At 35.3% G+C, this 16299-nt stretch overlaps 1 protein-coding gene across 1 annotated transcript in view; it reads right to left on the minus strand.

Annotated features, from left to right (window-relative positions):
- The window catches only part of Fsd1l (fibronectin type III and SPRY domain containing 1-like), a 61378-nt gene that overhangs the window by 31756 nt on the left and 13323 nt on the right, over positions 1-16299 (minus strand). Inside the window, exons 4-6 of the mRNA XM_013023231.1 lie at positions 14541-14642; positions 7537-7559; positions 2016-2137 (exon numbers count right to left, since the gene is read on the minus strand). Of these exons, the coding sequence (XP_012878685.1) occupies positions 2016-2137; positions 7537-7559; positions 14541-14642 (247 nt within the window). The remainder of the gene's footprint in view (positions 1-2015; positions 2138-7536; positions 7560-14540; positions 14643-16299) is intronic.

Genomic DNA, 16299 nt, shown 5'->3' on the forward strand with positions numbered 1-16299 from the left:
TCTTCCTTCTATAGAAATTCTTCTGGAATTTCTAATCATTATCACACAAGTTAATACTTAATACTTGTGCTGCCCTTACTGGGTTACATTATATTTTTATGACTAATAACCTAATCTTACAATCCTACTGTACAGTCCCTGATTATGCAAAGAAGAAATGACTGGTTTTATATCTTCCAACACTATGTGTGTGTGTGTGTGTGTGTGTGTGTGTGTGTGTATCAGGGCCTGGGCATCAACACTGTGTGTGTGTGTGTGTGTGTGTGTGTCAGGGCCTGGGCATCAACACTGTGTGTGTGTGTGTGTGTGTGTGTGTGTGTGTCAGGGCCTGGGCATCAACACTGTGTGTGTGTGTGTGTGTGTGTGTGTGTGTGTGTCAGGGCCTGGGCATTGTCCCTGAGCTTCTTTTGCTCAATCAAGGCTAGCACTCTAGCACTGGAGCCACAGCACTACTTCTGGCTTTTTCTGTTTCTGTTTTACTGGAGAATTGAACCTGGGGCTTCATGCATGCTAGACAAGCACTCTACCACTAAGCCACATTCACAGGCAAGCCCTTCAACACTCTTTATTCAAGAATGGTTCATCTTAAAAAAAATACTTGTAAGTAAAATGCCACTTTCAACCATTCTAGTTCCACAAATCAGCATATCCACACAGTTTTACCTATCAATTTAACAATATTTCTTGGTGACAAAAAATATTAACTAAAATATCCTTAACTGACTCTTTCACATACCTAGATAATAATTTGGGACTCAGGCTACTTCAGCATCCTAACATTAAACACTAATAAGTCAATGTTAGCATATCATTGTTAACATACAATATTTATATATGATGTTGATATAACACATCATGTTAATGGTATATTAACATATAATTATTAATCTTAGTTCCCAAATCCACAAAAATAATAACAGCTAATATTCACTGAATATTAACTATGTGCCAGATACTACTGCAAATACCTTAGAAGCGTCCATTCATGTCAGGTGCCAGTAACTCATGCCTATAATCCTAGCTACTGAGGAGGCTGGGATAGGTGTGGTTTATAAAGCCAGCCGAGAAAGAAAAATGAGACTTTTATGTCCCATTAACCACCAAAAAGCCAAAAGTGGAGCTGTGGCTCAATGGTAGAGCAACTCCAAGTAAGAGTTCCAAGCCCTGAGTTCAAGCCCCAATACCGGCACACACACAAGAAGAATCAATTCACTTAATCCTAATAGACATCCTACAAATATATTGTAACATTTTAAAGGTGAAGAAAATGGGGAAAAGTAACTTATTCCAAATAATATAGCAATCAATCAAGCAGCAAAATTCAAATCTAAATCAATGCTCTAGGCCTATCATTAACCATCATACTATACTGCTTCTCTTTGACAAAGTCGCAATAAATAACATCCCTTAATGGCACTCTTAAAAGAGAAGTTTGTTTTGTATGTTTTTCACCCATGGTATAATCCCTGTTTTTCACTGTATTTGATTCTGGTGCCTTGAATCTTGTATATACATTTTTCTAATTTGGGGAGGGGAAGTGAACAAAATATTGAAATAAGGATATAGGTTGACCTGTGTACAGGAGATGTACAAGACACTATATTGAAAACGAACTTTACAACTTTGGGGGGGGAGGGAGAGGGAGGAATTGAGGAGGTGGGGAGGGAACAGATGGTAGGGGAAAAACCAAGGAGGGGGTAACAAGTTTGATAAGAAATGTCCTCATATAACTGTAACCCCTCTGTACAGCATCTTTACAACTAAAAATGTATTTAAAAGGGAGTTTTTCTATCAATAAAAATAATTATCTATAAAAAGAACTAGCTCCTAAAGCTATTCTTTAATGCAGGAAAACACACATACACATACACACTATACTCTCTCTCACACACACACACATTCTCTCTCTCTCCTCTCTCTCTCTCTCTTCGCTAGTTACATGCCAATGTGCATTAGAGAAAAATCTTTCAGGAAAAAGTTTTATCCAAAGCTGTACATGTAACACATGTATTTACCTGGCAAAAACTTCAAAGTTTGCAGCATCTGTCTTTCCTGAGAGAAATCCACCATTAAATGAGTCATGTTGTCACTGACCCTTGGTTTCAAAGAAAGGCGAAAGGCTGAAGCCATTGTGACTCTATGGTAAACACAAATATACTTTTTTAAAAATAAATGAATGGAAATATAAAATCTTATTTAATTTATAAAATAAGAGATAAAAATTCTTTCACTTTAATGATTTCAGAGTCTATAACGAACATAAACAAAGAAGTTTGCTTTTTCTTTTAAAAATTCTACTAAAAGAAATTTAACAACTTAGCAATTCCAGCCACTTTTATAAAACTGCATATGTATGCAAAATCACAAGAAACAAAAGTTCAATATTTAAATCATCTTTGCCAGACCCAACATTTATCTGAATCTCTGCACACTCAGTCTCACTGACTTCCTGATGCCAGCCTCACTCCTTTTCATATGCCAAATAATGAACTGTAATGAAATCTAACTCACACATCCTCTCTAATAGTCATAGCTATACCATGTGACCTCAACAAGAACAGAGGAAGATGGGCCCAACATTTATACTACAGTTCCTATTAAAGAAAGGATGGGGTAGAAAAGAACTAAAATTGTGGTCAGTATTGACACTAGCAAGATGACATCATTCTGATCTATCTACATCAGCTACATGGAGAGATGTTATGAGAAAGCTGTGTTCTAGAAAATATAGTTCAATAAAAATGTATGATGTGCATGTAAAGTAAAAATCAAAACAAAGATGAAAACAAATCATACCTTACTTTATCAAAAGTACAGGAAGCAGTTCTCTATTAAAACTGGAGGTCAAAAGAAACTCTTGTCCTATTAATCTGAATTTTATCTCAAATCTCAATTTTTCACTTTATAGAAAGTTTCCACCATTATTACCAAGTTCCTTCTTTGGCCAATGATACAAGAGTTCTAATCATGGATGCTGTCCTCCTAGCATGCAAGCTGAGAGGAAGTAAACAACAGTGAGAGGGACAAAGCAAACCCAGCCCTAGTCACCACAGTCTGCCACATCAAGCAAGGAATAATGGTATTAAAGACGTCATGCTTGCTGAATTCACTTATTATAGAACGAAAAATGTCAAACAGTATATTCTGTTATTTTACTTCATTTTAAAACTAGGAAAATAACTTTTAATAGTAACAATGAGTAACCAACTAATATATGATTTATTTTATCCAGAAGAAAGTAGTTGTTATATTGTGGTTTGCTTATTGTGGCTTCACTGTATTGTAGGTTAAAAAAATATATAGGTCAACAGTGATCCCTCACCTCGGGGCTGGGAAGTTGGCTCAGTGATAGAGCGCTTGCCGTGCATGCCTGAGGCCCTGGGTTCGATTCCTCAGCACCACATAAGAAAAAAGCCGGAAGTGGCGCTGTGGCTCAAGTGGTAGAGCGCTAGCCTTAAGCTGAAGAGCTGAGGGACAGCACCCAGACCCAGAGTTCAGGCCCCACGACCAGACGCCCCCCCCAAAAAAAGAAAGTGATCCCTCACCTCTTGTGGAAGCTATGTTCCAGAGACCCCCACAATTGGTGAAAATTCGCTAAGTAGTAGTAAGTGAACCGCAATATAGTGAGGGATAGCTATACAATGCTGCTACGTAACAGATTGCACCTATGCAGGGTCTCTGTGGCCTAACTCCCAAGATAGGTTAGGGATCACTGTATGTTGAAATATACTGTATGAGAAAGAGAACTCACACTGACTGGAAAGTTACTATATGCCAAACATAAAACTCAGTATTATACATACTACATTAAGCTGCTGGTTCTCAAAAAAAAAGACAAACAATGGGCTGGGAAGGTGGCTCAGTGGTAGAGCGCTTGCCTTGCATGCATGAGGCCCTGGGTTCGATTCCTCAGCACCACATAAGCAAAATGAAAAGCCGGAAGTGGCGCTGTGGCTCAAGTGGTAGAGCACTAACCTTGAGCTGAAGAGCTGAGGGACAGCACCCAGGCCCAGAGTTCAGGCCCCACTATCAAACCCAAAAAATAAAAATAAAAAAAGACAAACAGAATAAAATAAAATAATGCAAATAAGAAGCTAGAAATAAAAGCTAAATCTGACATACGTTGTTCTCTATAGTTCCATGTATTTTGAGGACTTTTCTTTGTCAGTCATGGGGCTTGAACTCAAGGTGTGGGCCCTATCCCTGAGCTCTTCCCCTCAAGGCCAGCACTCTACCACTTTGAGCCACAATGCCACTTCCAGTCTTCTGATGGTTCATTGGAGATAGAGTCTCATGGGGGCTTCTTGCCCAGGCTGGCTTTGAATCACAATCCTCAGATCTTAGCCTCCTGAGTAGGTAGGATTACATGGGTGAGCCTCCAGAGCCCCGGCTATCTTGAAGACTTCTTAATAAGCTATATCCACATAGATATTTAAGAAACAATCACTGAATCAGTAAATGGGTTCGTACCTAATCCTGAGAACCTAATTAGTTAATGAGAAATGCTGAGGAATATATTTTAGATAATTTTAACTCTGAAATCTATAAATCACTATGAACACACAAAAAAGGATGTCTCTCAAAAATGCATTAGAAAGGTTTATCAAAGCCTAAAAATAAGACTAATTTCTAGTCAAAATGAAAACTTACAACTTAATATGAATCAATTCAGATACACACAGTATAGTTTTCCAAAAAATTGAAAGTTCATTTTAATCTAGGTATGATGAGACAAATGTGGCTCAAAACCCAAACTGAAAATCTGAAACAGATATTCTCTAAACAGATCCATGTAGTTAGTTATGCTTTAATTCACTTTTATAGTCTCAGTTTATTCTAACACTTCTAGCTGAATCAAAGGATTTCTTCTAATTTTATTTTTGTGAAGAAAAAATAAATATGAAACATATGAACACATTTAATTTCCTTAAACTAATTTCATTATTCTTTCTTTCAAGAACCAATAATTTGCCTCAACTCAATCTTACAGCAGTGATTTTCAAGGTTCTAAGGATGTGCTGTATAATATCTTCTCATTTCCTTTTTTGTGGTGCTATACTGGGGCTTGAACTAAGGAATTTGCATTCTTGCTTATTAGATTTTTCTCCCAGCTCAAGGCTGATGCTCTACCACTTGACCCACACCTCCACTTCTGTTATTTTTGGTCATTAACTGGAGATAAGAGTTTCTCAGATTTGTCTACTTAGGCTGGCTTTGTACTGTTATCCTCAGATCTCAGCCTTCTGAGTAGCTAGGATTACTACTGGTATCCAGCCAATCTAATCTCTCATTCCTGTTATTTTTTTGCCTATATTCTATCACAGGAAATGGTAAGTTTTCATATATTTATATATATATTCATTTTTTGTATTTGATTATCTGCTCAATTTTATACACTCTCCTTTAAAATCCATGTCTTTTTTTTTTTTTTTTTTGTCGGTCATGGGGCTTGAACTCTGGGCTTGGGCGCTATCTCTGTGCTCTTCAAATCAAGGTGAGTGCTCTACTACTTAAGCCACAGTGCAACTTCTGGTTTTCTAGTGGTTTATTGGAGATAAGAGTCTCACGGACTTTCCTGCCCAGGCTGGTTCTGAACCACAATCCTCAGATCTCAGCCTCCTCAGTAGCTAGGATTACAGGCATGAGCCACCGGTGCCTGGCCTAAAATCCATGTCTTGATTTAAGAAAATAATCCTTTCTTAGTAAAAAGTTATTATGACTATATTCTTAAATTATTTTTGATATTGGAAAAAGAAATGGGATTTTACAAACTTACTTCTGGGGAGAAGAGAAACTACACCCGAGAAACCTGGGCATCATAAAGCTAAAAATCAAGTTTAAAACTTTAAGACCTAGAAAAAACTCCTCTTACAGGCAGCAAATATTTAGCAGGTGGAGGAGAGACAAAAAAACTTTGAAAAAATGAAAAGCATGGACTTAAGGAAGTTTGACTCCTGAGATAATCTGGATGCTAATGGAATCAAGTTAAGAGGACAGCTTAGAAGAGGAGGCAAAGAAGTCAGGTTTCAGTGAATAGTCGTGAAAGCTGGCATTAAAATTGAATTCTGTGAAACAAACTGAACAATGAGGTCTAGAGTAGGACAGTAATATGGGAAGCACAGAGCTATACAGAATCTTGAAATGAAAGTAAGACTTTGCAAAGTCTTTAATAAGGTTATCTCCAAACCTGGTTAGGAATTGATTTCTAAACCAAAAAATCAGGAACAATGGTAAAAGAATAGTAGCTAATCAGAAGATTAATCTCAAGAGTGGTAGATGCTCCCAGCAACTTTTAGCAGGCATATCCCAAATCTACCTCATCAAAATACTGGTTTAACTAGCATCTATCTATTCTTCATGTAAACAATATGCTTCACCTTCAAATTCTAATGATCACAGTGGGCAGAAAAGTTTGCACTTGTTGTCTAGCTATTAAGAACTGAGAAAGGAGGAATGTTTGAATCCAGGAGTTCAAGACCAGGATAGCCAATATTTTGAGAATTTATCTCTTAAAAAAAAAACAAGGAAACTTAGAAGAACAATCCACATGTTTAACAACTGCCTAATACTAAGTGTATACTAAATGTAGAAATTAATATTGTGCTAAGAATGCTTTACCTAGTATGCAAATCTTTGTCTGTCATCAAATAAAAAACCATGAAAGAATCAAAATTTTCTGCCAAAATTAACAGACATTGGTCACACATCCATATTGACTATTCCCAACAATTTTCTAATCAAAGATAACCTAGGATTCATAGTAGTGCTTGAAGAGCTGTGCCCTTCAGAGAAACCTATGCTCGTCAAATTAAAAAAAAAAATTAGATTGTAAGTTATAATCTCACTATCAACAGTTCTCAGTAATGGTCAGGCAGATCAAATTGTTCCTCCTGCCTTAAGTAATGCAACTATGGCTGGATACTCCTTTAAGGCTCTGACCTATGAATCCACCCTAGCAAGTGCTGAATTCCTTTTTCACTCCTCACTGCACTTATGACAAACACCTTCAAAGTTAAAATCTACTAATTTTCTTTTTCCACCAAGTGAAATCGATAGTGGTGGCATTGGAAATAGAAAGAGATGGCACCAGGAACCGGACAGAATGAGAATACAAAGATGTTAAACAGAAGAGCAGTGACTAGGACAGCTTTAAGTCTTGGAGACAGTCTAAAATACTGTGATTTCTCAAAAAATAAAAATCACATTTAAATTTAAGGACACAAAAGAATGCAATCTAAGAACATGTTTTTAAATTATCTAAAATAGTTCCCTTTCCATTAGCATAACTAATTAAGAACTATTCTAATACTAAAACTAACTACATTATTACCAGAAATGAAATTCTTTTGGAATACAAATTGTCCACAACTATGTTCTTTAAGAACATGGTTTCATAAGTCTTCCTGATTATTTTCAGAAAATATACAGAGGACATTTTTTAATTTGGCAATTATGTGTTCTATAAAAAAAACTTTCTGAATTTCATTTCTGACTTCAATATCAACACTTAAATAAAAATATAGGTTTATACCATACCTATCCTTGATCTGTCTGGCAGCCTTGGTGCAAATCAGGGAGAAGAGAAAGAAGGTAGTTAGTGCTTTCCATGCAAGTTTCAATGACAGTGACATGCAAGAAGTTAGGATATAAACCCTAAAATTGATTAGTTTGTATTCATAAAAATATAAATTTCAGGAAATTTGTATGGTTCATATAAGCTTGCATAGTGTGATGTTAGAATTTTATAGTAGAAAAACAAGATCCCATGTAAATTACCTTAAAAGGAGGAACATGTAACACTTCAAACTAATTCTAGGTGATTATAGACATTTTTTTCTTACCTTACGATTATCAAAACACACCTCTACTTTCAGTCTGGTATCCTTCAACTAAAATGGGCAATTTCTTCCATGGGACATACATTTTCATGTACACGTCAAATGTTCTCTAGTTTTTCTTCAGACATCTCTTTCACTACTTTATAATGGTTGTTCCAAATTTCTTTACGTGCCTTCACTGAGCAAGGGCCCTGTACTTTGGGAACTTACCTACTAGCATATATACCTAGGCTGCAGTGCCATAATCTTTTACACCAAAGAATGAACTTGTAATACAGAAATGGACAAGATAGACCAGGAAAATACTTGTTCAAATGAGGTCTTTCCCTCAGATGATTTCACAATCTGTCAACTTAAACCTATTGTACATGCATCTTTTCTCTCCTTGGTTTATATGTGAAGAAATTTAGGAAGGGGACATAGCTATTACTTGATGTTGTAGTCACAGGAAAAAAAAAACACATTTGCCCCTTCGCATTTGCATGTAATATATCCACCAAACTTTTCTCCCATACTAACCAGCGCAACAGTGTTGCTAAAGAACATGACTGTTTCATGGAATACTCACACTCTATTTTGAGGGCTAAAATAATGTTTGGTAATGGCAATACTTAATAATTATTAAATTTAATTGAACTATATATATGTATCAATACTTCTGTTTCTTTCTTCAGTTCTAACAGTTTCTACTTGCTAGGGATTATTTTTATCCCCTCCCTACAATATTTTGGTCTCAGTACTAATCTAAACAAAAATAAAAGAACTGAGATTTAAGATATTAGTATATTACACAGCTCCAGAATTATTGCTAATCAACTCTGTGACCTTGTGTAACAATTTCTTTCTTTAACTAAGGGATCTGGTCCTTAACATTTCTAAAAATTTCCCATTTAACCTGATTCAGAAGCTTCTGTATGTGCCTCAAATCATGAAACCAGTTTAACATCAGTGTTAAGAATGCCAAGTTAGACAATCATATTGATTTTTAAGGTTATACTTAAGATAACTACAATTAAAAACAAAGATTTTAATATAGGTGTTCACAGAAGGAAAGAGGGGACTCTTCTCTGCACCTAATATTTCTTTCAGAAAGAGGTATCATTTCTCCTTGTTATGTGGTATATCATGAGTTTAAAGAGAGAAACTAAAAATGAGTAGCACAGGCCCTTTTACTTTTTCTGGCAATCTGCTTACCCAGAGAGAACACTTTTTTTAACCTCTGTGATGTTAGTTTTACTGAGAGAGCTACTACCTGTTAACCATAACTGGGGAGGACTGGAGAGGAACAAAGAGGGTGAATTTGATCCAAGTAAATTGTATGCATGTATAGACATATCAAAATGAAACTCTCTTGTACAACTAATTGATGCTAATAAAAATGTAGAAAAAGAAGTGTGTCTCTGATATAATGTGTATACTCCAAAATTATCTTAATATTTGACCTCTGATCAATTCAACTATTTTATCTTATTTCCTCACTGGTTTTGAACTTGGTTAAAGGAATGTTACTCATCAAGAACATTACTGTTCTGTAAACTGACCAGGATTCAACTCTATCTAGGAAAGTGCCGTGTGTGCGTGCGTGTGTGCGTGTGTGTGTGTGTGTGTGTGTGTGTGTGTGTGTGTGTACACAACCATTCACACAAATCTTTTATGGTATCATTTCATATACTATGGCTATTTGTGAAAAGCCAAAAAAGCAATAGACAAAAAGCCAGATAATCTAGACAAAAACTTGTTGTCCCTTGTATTTATATATAATACCTGTTGATAAAAGTGAAAATTCTGTAGCTCCTCTTTCTGTCAAGTTCAAGTGTTATTGTATACATATAATATAAATTCAAAACTTGAAATAACAAAATAATAAGGATACAGGTTGACCCATTGTAACAATGAGATGTACAATATACTACCTTGAAAATGAACTTTACAACTTTAGGGGGGGGATGTGGAAAGGGATAGGATGGTAGGGGAAAAACAAAGGAGGGGGTAACTGCTGGATAGGAAATGTACTCATTACCTTACATATGTAACTGTAACCCCTCTGTACACTACCTTTACTATATATATAAAGTTAAAATAAGATAGGAGAGTCTCAAATTCTCAATGTATTTCCTTATTTCAAGATGCATCTTACAATGGAAAGTAATTTTTTTCCTATAATTTTTTTTCCTAAAGCAGAAAGCTACCCAAAGATTACATTTTGTATCTTGATCAATCTTGGAGTGATACTTTTATGATTTAAACATCATCCTGTAATAAACACTAACTGAGGACCCCAGGACTTACCACTACTCTGTAATTTCTCGTGGTGAGCTTGCAAGACGCCACAGTAAAGGTTTACTATTTGTTTAGTTTCAATTCTGCATGTCACTGGAAAGCCTCAGAAGCCTCAAGTTAACTACTTAGTTATTCTACTGAAATCCTGTTTGCCAACACTTCCACCTGTATTTATAGAGATGACCCTCTCCCTCTTCCTTTCTTCCTCCTTACCTTACACCATCCTCTTTCTCTATCTCTCTATGACTTATTCCCTCTTTCTATCTTTGTTGCTGTTTTAGTTTATTTGATTGGCTGATAGTACTAAGGTTTAACTCAGAGCTTTTACCAAGCAGGTACTCTAGCACTTAAGCCATGCCCTAGCCTTTTGTGCTTTAGTGTTTCATGTTTGTTTTTTCATAAGATTTTTTTTCCCACAAGATCCTCCTACCTATGTGGAATTACAAGCAAAGACCACTGTACCCAGGTTGTTTGTTGAGATGAGGGTGTTACAAATGTTTGGCCCAGGCTGACCTCAAATCAAGACTGTTCCAGTTTCTGCCTCCCAACTAGTTGTCATTACAGGCATGAGTTAAGATCCTTTAGAGTTAAGATCCTTCAAGTTATCAGTTATAGGAACCTATTACCTGAGACTAAAGTTCTTTAAGCAGAATTGTAATAAAAGTACATGGAGTAATACCAAGTAATTCTTCATAATTGCAATTAAAGTTAAACCAGAACTTTACTCAGTCTTTCTTGCTTTTATTCTATAACAAATAAATGTAAAATCTATTTCCTTCTGTAATTTTATCAAGCACTTTGAAGATACAAACAACCACCTTGTTGTAAATAAATTTCTCCTAGGTATTGCCATTTTTCTCTTTTTAAAGAAATAAAGAACAGAAAAGGAGGCAGTCTCAAAATGCTACTTTCAGGTGGGCTGAAATAGCTAGCTATTTGGGTGGCTGAGATTGAAGTAAGGAGCAGTTCAAGACTAGCCCAGACAAGGATTTGTGACATTTCTGCTCAACAGAGAGCAGGGTATAATGGCTTAGATATGTTATCCTAGCTGTGATAGAAAGCCTGACATCAATGGATCACAGCCTAGGTGTGAAGTTAGGCAGGAACTGTGACCCTATAACCAACACAAACACTTCTGTAATCCTAGTTATTTAGAAGGTTGAGATCTTTGGATCAGGGCTGTCCAGCTCACACAGAAAAGGCCTTGAAACCACCAAAAAGCCAGAAATAGGGCTGTAGTACTAGCTGTAGAGAGCTATTCTTGAGCAAAATAGCTCAGGGACAGCAACTAGGCCTTGAGTTCAAGTTTCAGGCTTGAAAACACACACACACACACACACACACACACACACACACAGACTGGCACACACATAACAACAAACCAGCAAAGAAAAGGACTAAAGGAGTGGCTCAGCAGAAACACACACACACACACACACACACACACTGGCACACACACACACACTGGCACACACACACACACACACTGGCACACACATAACAACAAACCAGCAAAGAAAAGGACTAAAGGAGTGGCTCAGCAGTAGAGTATCTACATCTGAGACTTTCAAGTTCAAACGACAATGCTCACAAAAAATAAAAGAAAAAATATCTTTAGGCAAAAATATCAGCCTTTGCAAAACCCAACTTATGTACTGGATGATTTGATATATTACAAGCTTTGTATTTTTCTTTTTTTTTATCGGTAGTGGGGCTTGAACTCTGGGCCTGGGCGCTGTCCTTCAGCTCTTCAGCTCAAGACGAGTGGTCTACTGCTTGAGCCACAGTACCACTTCCAAGTTTTGTATTTTTGCATACATAGATTTATCTGTTCCTAAAAAGTACTATTTTTCCAAAAAAGCGTGTGCATTTAAAATTATCTGTCATAAAACTATACCAAATAACTTGAAATAAATGTTGAAATACAGTACTGAATACACTTTTGTAACTAGGCACAAATACATAATAGGATAATTCAGTCTGGCCTAAGACTCTATCCAAAAAATAACTAATGTAAAGAAAAACTGAAGGTGTGGCTCAAGTGATAGAGCAGCAAGGTAAAAAAACTAGTTCACACCCCAGTATCTCCCCCCCAGAAATGCTTTTTTTTAAATATAAGAAGATTCGGTGCCTAGGTTTTAGCCAAGGTGTTTCCCCATCAACTAGTTATATTACTGTGGCTTAAGAAATGTAATATGGAATATTCACAAATAGTATACCTTAGGGAAATTCTTTTTCAATATATCTAACAATATACTCTTAGTCTAATAATCTTCAAAGTCATCTCTCCTGTTTTGTCATCAACTTCATATCTGAAGCAGGCCAGCAGACCAGACAGCTAAGAAAGTTAAGTTAGTTTCCGAGTTGAAACCAAATCCTATCTAGAATATTAATTGGATGTACAAAGAAAATAAATAAGCTAAGCATTTTAATTTAACAATAAATGCATACTCTGGCTAAGGAAGACTGACAATTCCTTACACCGTATTTCCAGTGGTTAAGCTGTAAGTACCACCACAAAATGTTAGAGGGCAAGTCCAAAATAATAAGATAGAAAAAACAAAGTGACAAATTAAGAAAATATATTTAACCACAATGTTATTTATTTAATCACAACCGTACAATCTTTTGAGAAAAGTTTTAAGGAAAACAATTTTTCATTAAGAAAGCTGAAAAAGAACAAAGGAAAATGAGGATGTGTAATATGAGAAAGGAAGGGAACAACTCTGAAAATGTCAAGAGATAACTGCAAGAAATAAACTTTTATCATAGCTTGCCCAAGCACCAGCATCCATTTCAATGCAGCTTAATTTAGTTATTTTATGAAACTTAGGTCTACACTTACTAACCTTCTTCCTGACTCTCAGGCTGTCATTTATTAATTTCCACTGTTATGATTATGCCTGCCACTAACAGCTGCCCTACTCTTCTACAAGGGAAATCCGTTGACAACTGGAAAACAGAAAAATAAAACCCTAAAGATTTAGCAGTACCATGTTCTGATTAATAGTCAACAGCTTCTGAGAAACTTGTGAATGCAGACTATTAACTACTGTCTATGAACTCTGCGACATTTTTGCTTTTTGTGTGCTTTGTGGCTATGTGCTTGGTATTTAAGGTTATTGCCAAAATACACTAGGACAGGTCATATCTCATGTTACTAAAATACTATATAAGTCCTACCAAGTATAAGGGGAAACTTTACAATTCACTTCCACATTTAGGAATTATTTTTATTTTTATTCATTTTGTTAAAAGAAGAAATTGATTTTTAAAGTTCAAATTTAAAATGCAAAGGCTTAGGCTAAAATATTACATTTTATTTATTATTATTATTATTTTTTTGGTTGGTCATGGGGCTTGAACTCTGGGCCTGGGGCTGTCCCTCACCTTTCAGCTCAAGGCTAGCACTCTACACTTGAGCCACAGCGCCACTTCCAGTTTTCTGGTGGTTTATTGGAGATAAGAGTCTCAAGGCCTTTCCTGCCCCAGCTGGCTTTGAACCACAATCCTCATATCTCAGCCTCCTGAGTAGCTAGGATTACAGATGTAAGCCACCAGTGCCCAGCAAATATTACATTTTCAAGAAGTTTTTTTTCTACCTTTAAGCTCACAGAAAAAAAAGTCACAAAATCAAAATATTGACTGAATACAAAGGGATCATACAGCCACTTTCCTAACATAGCTCACTACATAGCCCATAAAGTAAAAACACCAAAGTTAAATCTTATTTTGATAACCACATATTAATAGTTTGCTAATGATATCACATAATTTCCCACTTTTACATTGTCTTGATATACTCTACATCCCTGAATTTCAACTTGATAAACTTAAAATAAGAATTAGAATTTAGAATGGACAGTTCTTTGAACACTAAAATCTAAGTTAAAACATTAGCAAGCTTCTTATTCTATTTAATTTTTATGTCAAACATACCCTTAAACAAGGACCTACATTTTCATATTTTAATAAAACCCTCAAATATTTGAGCTAAACAATGAGACATTTGTCTCCCATAATAAAATCGACTAATTCACAGGGCTTATATGCATCAAGTGATGGTGTTTTCCTAAACATGTCATCGAGGGAAAAACAGGGAACTCATTTCTAAACATATTAATAGCAACATCTTCTTTCCTCATTTATGAAAAAGTTTGTAAGAAAACTGTCACTCAGTTCAAGTATATAAGTCCCTTTAAAACAAATTTCCAGTAGGGAGATAGCTGAAAGAGACAGTAAGTTCACTGAGCTTAATTTTAAATAAAAACTGACCTAAAATAATTTATTCTAGTTGTCTGCTTCAAAATAAATCAACAGCTAGCAGCATTAGAAATGACTAAACAAATCCAAAACTAAATAAATGAGCCTCTTTAAAAAAATTGAGTTATTAGTGTAGTTTTTTATTGGTTTCTTTCATACCTTTGAAAATGCTTCTGGTTCTTTTATATCTAATGACCTTGTTGCATATTCTAGTAGTTCTTCTGAGTTCTCCAGGGCATTATTACACTGAATTAGCTGATTCTAGGGAGAAAAAAAATCTTAATTATTAAAATGAAGATTATTTCTATCAGACTATGTTATCAACAACTCAACAAAAATTTGTCAGAGAGCTATGGATGATAATATATCCAAAACAGTTTAAATGCACAGATACACTACAGATACACAACTTAAAATAAAAAGGAAAAGCAGTTATATAAAACTTGAACCAAATCCAACTGAAGTCTTCCCAATTAAGAGACTATCTACAATTTAACATATCAAAATAATCTATGTGCAGACAAAACTTCTGTAATGAAGATTAAATTTTTATTGATATTTATCTATTAAGGTGAAATTTGTGAATAAAAGTACAGGAACACTTAGTACTAGGATCCAATTTATCACATTACCCAAGGAATACATTCTACTATAAATCCTAAATTTTAATTTTTTTAGACTGGAACCTTATTTCCTAGCACAAGGACAATAACTTTAAGTATCTAGACTTAAAAAGCTATGAAAATGAATAAAAGATGCGATTCATTACAGAGATATGTTCTGCCTTTGCTGCCTGCACATTCAAAAAAGGTATTAAGTATCTTTCTTAGTTTTCTCCTTCCATCTCTCTTCCCTCCTCTCATTTGTAGATCATGTGAAAAGTTTATTAGTGATAGCATTAACTATTTAAGCTATTTCTAAGCTTAAGAACAAGATTGTTTTCCAGAGCACTTATTAATATCCATTCCTTATTCAAATCTACTTATATATCCCTTAGATCTCCATGAAAGATAAACCACAGCTCATTATACTAGATGCTGATGTGTTCTGCTACTTTACTTTGGAATGAAAAAATAGTTCAGTCACACTCTGAGTTAAAATGTGTGTACAACAGTTATCTTAGTAATCTAACCCAAAGGTCATAAACTACTGTTACTCTTCTGAGCAAATCTAAGTTCAATACAAGAATTAACAAATCACCTTTTAGTGTCCCATTTGTTGACAAGTTTTATGAAAGAATTTAAGTGAAATCACCAACAGAAATGGCAGGTTATATGTGGTCTAATCGGAATCTGGTGGAGCAAAATCATTGTAGTATTATGGTAAAAAATACAAAAACAAGGTTGACTACATACTACATACATCCATCTCAAGGAATTATTAAAATGTGAGTTTGGAAGTCAATTTTTGAGAAAAATAATATATTAAACTAAGAAAATTATACTTTTTGTCCCTCCCCCATGGTATAACCCCTGCTTTCACTGTATTTGATGTTGGTATAATTTGTGGAGGGGAAGGGAAAAAACAAATTGCTTAAATAGGGATACAGGTGGACCCATTGCAATCATGAGATGTACAAGTCGTTATGTCAAAAAACGAACTTTACAACTTTGGCGGGGGGGGGGGGGGGGGGGGGAAGGAGGGGGAAGGGGGAGATGGGAAGGGGAAACAAAGGAGGAGGCAACAATGTTTGATAAGAAATGTACTTATTATCTTGCCCATGTTATTGTAACCCCTCCCCATGGTATTTTCACAATAAAAAAAAGAAAAGAAAAAGAAGAGAATTATACGTTTGTTTTGAAATAAATGGAGATAGAAAAGACAAAGTGAGATATAGTAAAATGCAATTTAAAGAGCACTAATTTACCAATCCTTCAGAGGTTATAATTTTTTTAATATTTTTATTGTAAAGATACTA

Source organism: Dipodomys ordii, unplaced genomic scaffold (genome assembly GCF_000151885.1).
Source record: "Dipodomys ordii isolate 6190 unplaced genomic scaffold, Dord_2.0 Scaffold67, whole genome shotgun sequence".
Taxonomy (NCBI): Eukaryota; Metazoa; Chordata; class Mammalia; order Rodentia; family Heteromyidae; genus Dipodomys; species Dipodomys ordii.